The following is a 4,378-nucleotide window of genomic DNA, read 5'->3' as shown; positions in this document are numbered from 1 at the left end:
TAGTTTTGGCAAAGATATGGCATGGTAAGCACTGGCTAATGTGGCTGTGAGCCTAAAGTGGCCCACATATGATGCCACAAATGTGGGCCAGTTATCCTAAACCATATCTGGGCCAGTTTTGGCAAAGTTATGGCATGGTAAACACTGGCTAATGTGGCTAAGAGCCTAAAGTGGCCCTTACATGATTCCGCAAATGTGGCCCGCATATAAAATGACAAATATTGCCCAAATAATTAATCTATCTGTTTGTGCAGTTCAGGTGTGTGAGTGGTGCGCATAGAAATGCTCTATCACAGTGCGTGAGTACTGCATTGAGATGTCTTGGGCTTAAATGGCTTAAACTCACTTTAATGTTAAGACTTAAAAGACTTAAAACACGTGAGAATGAAAAACTTTCTCGAGGAAGCAGCACTGGCCTGATCGTTTTGGGGGGCTTGGGGGAGGGTTGAATTTCCGACACGGCTAATCGTAAATCATCTTACACTGTCAATAAGCATGACCAGGGTTGCCAGGTTTTCACAACAAAACCCGCCTAATTGCTACTCAAAACTAGCCCAAAACGCAGCAAGTGTTAAAGTAGCCCAATTCCGCGGGAAAACCGCGGACTTGGCAACACTGAGCGTGATTGATACTCGAGCCAACTCTGCTCTAACTGTCGACTAGCAGTGGGAGTCAGATTGCCCCCTAATGGCTAAAGATTTGTTGACTCATATTCATAAATTCTCAAGGGAACATCTCTGAATTAACTGATGCTCGCGCCCACCTTGACAGGTGTTGGCGCCCCCCTGGGTTGAAAACCCCTGATGTAAACAATGATCGGTCATGATTAGCCTATGTGTGATGCTACTTTTTGCTGACTTCAAAACTCAGTAGCATCTCTACAAAAACGAGTCGGAGAGGGAGCTTTAATTGGACGGTTTTAATTTTAGCCTAAAAATACGACATAATCTTTGGCAGTATTCAGCGCATATGAACGCACTGATACACAGGACGCATTTGCTGTAGCAGCGCGAAAACACATACCGGAAGCGTTCACTCGGATGAGAGCGCAAAAACACAGCACAAAAATTAATGAAACCGATCGCTGCAGCTTGAGACAGGCTATTTTAAAAGTAACTGTTCAAAAACATGCCGCATTAAAAACGTGAAGCTGAGCGCCAGTCAAAGTCGCGACGAAAATAGTGTGCGTGTTTATTATGATTACTAGGGCAATCTGCAGGAAGCGCAAAAAGACAATAAAGTGTGAGTTTATCAGTGCGTCATGTTGCCTATTCACTCCGATAAAGACTGTCATTTTCTTAAGAAAAAAATTAAGATGTTCTTAAGAATATATTTGAGAACTTTTCAAGAATTTCAGAATTTTTCAAGAATTGCACTTAAGAACATTCTTACGAGCTTCGTGGAATTTATCTTAAGAAATTTCTTAACTTATTTCTTAAGAAGATTTTCGTGAATCCGGCCCCTGGTGAATAAGCTGTAAATAGAGTCTCTGAAGGATTTTTTTTTTTTTTTGGACTTCCTGACTGAATAAAAATTAAACGCAGTCAAAATATTATGAATAAAATTCCAGATTTGTTTCAGCACCTCGCCCTCCCCTGAACAAACCTCTCTTTCTTTCTCTCTGTTTTTCTCTCTGTTTCTCTCTTTATTCTTTATTCTTTTATCCTCAGACCACAGGAATGTTTCTTTCTCTCAGAAAGTTGTAAAGTGCTGATTCTGGGCTCATGGTGCGTTTATACATGTGGCTTCTGTCGTTCACTCGTTTCCTCTGTCTCACTCGCTCGGCTCGCCCCCTTTTCCATATTTCCTCACTTTCTTCTCTCCCTTCGAAATCTTCTATCATCTTTGACTCAATGGCTCTGATTCAGATGAATCTGAATGCCCAGGATTTAACAAGAACCACACCCTGCCCTATAAATGTTTTAGTTTATATTTAGGCTAATTTTGTCATGCTGTCACAGTAAACGTGTAGTACACTCCATTTAACACATTTTAACAAGTTTAAATTAAGTGTGATTCAGCAACAAATGACTCTTTTAAACTGGTTTGTTTTAGTGAATCAGTAATATACAGCACAACTGGTGTAGTCCAATTCACAGACAAATGAATCATTCAAAAAGACTCGCAAACTTTCTGTACTCTTTAATGAGAGTTTATAAGAACTGAAGTGTTCATGATTTCATGAAAACCAATAGTTTTGCTCAAGAAATCAAAATACCAGCTTCAGCTGGCATCCACAGATTTGATTATTGTGCCCACTGAACTTCACTGTTTAATCCCTGTTGTTAATTAAAAAAAATGTTTTATATTAAATATAATATTTATGTAACGTGCAATGTATAAGTTAGAAGGTTCCCTGTATAATTTATATTAATATAACTTAAATCTCCCTTAGCAAATTGTTTGAGGGGGTGAGTGCTGTCTTATTTTGTATTTATTATATATAAATAACACTCCATTACAGAATGAGAGTGGTCTGAGAGAGAGAGACAGACGTCTGTGTAATATCACACAAGTGTGCCATAAACTTTATGGAGTAACTTGGATGTTATGTGCAAACAGTTCTTTCATCCATGCAGGTTGTGGAAGTGGTGTTTTATGAGTTTAAACAGAGGCACCTGTGGATCTGTATTTGTTAAACATGTTCAAGCTGTAGCCTAAACTGAGCTCTTCTCTTTTTCAGCATTTACAGACCATGCTAAAGACCAAACTCAACGTGCTGACGCTCCGGAAGGACCCGCTGCCTACAGTGATCTTTCATGAGCCAGAAGCAATCGAACTGTGCTCCACCACACCTCATACGAAGAACCGCACACACACAGGATATAAGGTAAACAATCTGTTGATATCTGCCATCAAGATTCAAAGAGTCAATTTTGAAGCATTTTCTGACCAACTAAATGAATAAATGATCAAAAATGGTGCCTTTTGCTGAATACCTAATTTTTGTTCGTTTACTTTCAAAGGATGTTTTTAATGATCAGTGACAAATTGAGTGTCCACGAGAATGAAAAGAGTAAAAAAAAAAAGTCTAGTTTAAAACACGTGTAACAAGTTCCAAGAAATGTATGTTGGTGTCATGTACTTTTGTGTTTGTACCATTTTCAAGAGAAGTTTGTATATCGTCATGTGGTGCAACCATCAAGTAAAAGGTAATAACCCTTTTTTCTTATTCCTTGAATGCATGCGAGTGTAAACGTCTTTTTTTAATCTTTAAAAAATGCTTTTTCTGTTCTTATAAATATCATGAATTATTCATTCAAATATAATATAATTATGTTTTTAGGGAGTCAAACTACATGACATTTTATTACCTAAACTAACCATGCTTTGCCATAAAAAGATCAAATTATCAAAAATTTTAAGAGCTTTAATGACACAGTAATGAGGGTTCTTCTTTATGATATCATTTCCTGTGTTATGTTTTTCTGCATTTTCTGCATCTTGGTTGCACCACATGACTTTCATTTGGCAGACAAAATGTTTTCAAATTTTAACAAGTAGTCAAACAGTTTTGTTAAAATACAGTAGTCAACATTTGAAGTGGATCAAAAAAGTTCATCAAAGTTGTCCTAAGACCAGAACGGGTATTGTTTTGGTTTTAGGACAACTTTGATGAAAGGTTTTGATCCACTTCAAATGTTGACTACTAGGGCTGGGCGATATAGCTAAAAAATGTTTCAACGATATAATGTTTCATATTGTTCGGTATCGATAATTCTTGACATTTTTATAACCTTTTTTTAAAACAAAGAGCAACAGAAAAAACGTTTAAATTTAACCACTGTATTTTTAAATTAACCCAATTTATTTGGACGAACAACAAATATTTTTTGTTTTAACAGTCAAACACACAATAAAAATTAAACAAATATCTAATTTCTAATGTTTTATATGCAGATTAAATAGGTTTTAAGGAAACTTTTGGCTTGTCTCCCGAACCCACAGGAGGGCGCAATGAGCAAAATAATGCAGCACATTTAAATTGTCAATGCAAGGAAATAAATATCTATAAAAAAAACCTGCATTACGTCTAAATTAACTCAATCAAATCAAATATAATTTCGTAAATTGCATAAACAATTATGAACAAAACAGCATCATGTATTTATGCATTGCTTAATACAAAGAGCCGAATCGCCCATCACACAGATTGCATTTAAAAACAAAAGAGACGCATTGAAAAGGAATAAACCTCCACAAATTCGCGACGTGTTTTCTAAAAGTTTAAACTGTTTTAACTTTGCATGGCTTTCTATACATCTCCTGTGTGACGCGAGTACAGCAGTCATATTTGTCCGTCAAAAAAATGCGCTGAATATGCATTCTGTGTGAATGGCTTGGTTTCGGTTTTAACCTAATCAAGATCTTCTACGCA

The 4,378-nt window shown here is 36.6% G+C and overlaps 1 protein-coding gene across 1 annotated transcript in view; it reads left to right on the top strand.

Moving 5' to 3' along the window:
* The window catches only part of LOC107670607 (PTB-containing, cubilin and LRP1-interacting protein-like), a 32,120-nt gene that overhangs the window by 15,900 nt on the left and 11,842 nt on the right, over window positions 1-4,378 (top strand). The window contains exon 2 of the mRNA XM_016463250.1: window positions 2,684-2,830. Within this exon, the coding sequence (XP_016318736.1) occupies window positions 2,684-2,830 (147 nt within the window). The remainder of the gene's footprint in view (window positions 1-2,683; window positions 2,831-4,378) is intronic.

The sequence above is a fragment of the Sinocyclocheilus anshuiensis genome, unplaced genomic scaffold (assembly GCF_001515605.1).
Source record: "Sinocyclocheilus anshuiensis isolate Anshui unplaced genomic scaffold, SAMN03320099.WGS_v1.1 scaffold140, whole genome shotgun sequence".
NCBI lineage: Eukaryota > Metazoa > Chordata > Actinopteri > Cypriniformes > Cyprinidae > Sinocyclocheilus > Sinocyclocheilus anshuiensis.
This window is presented reverse-complemented; position numbering and strand designations above follow the sequence as displayed.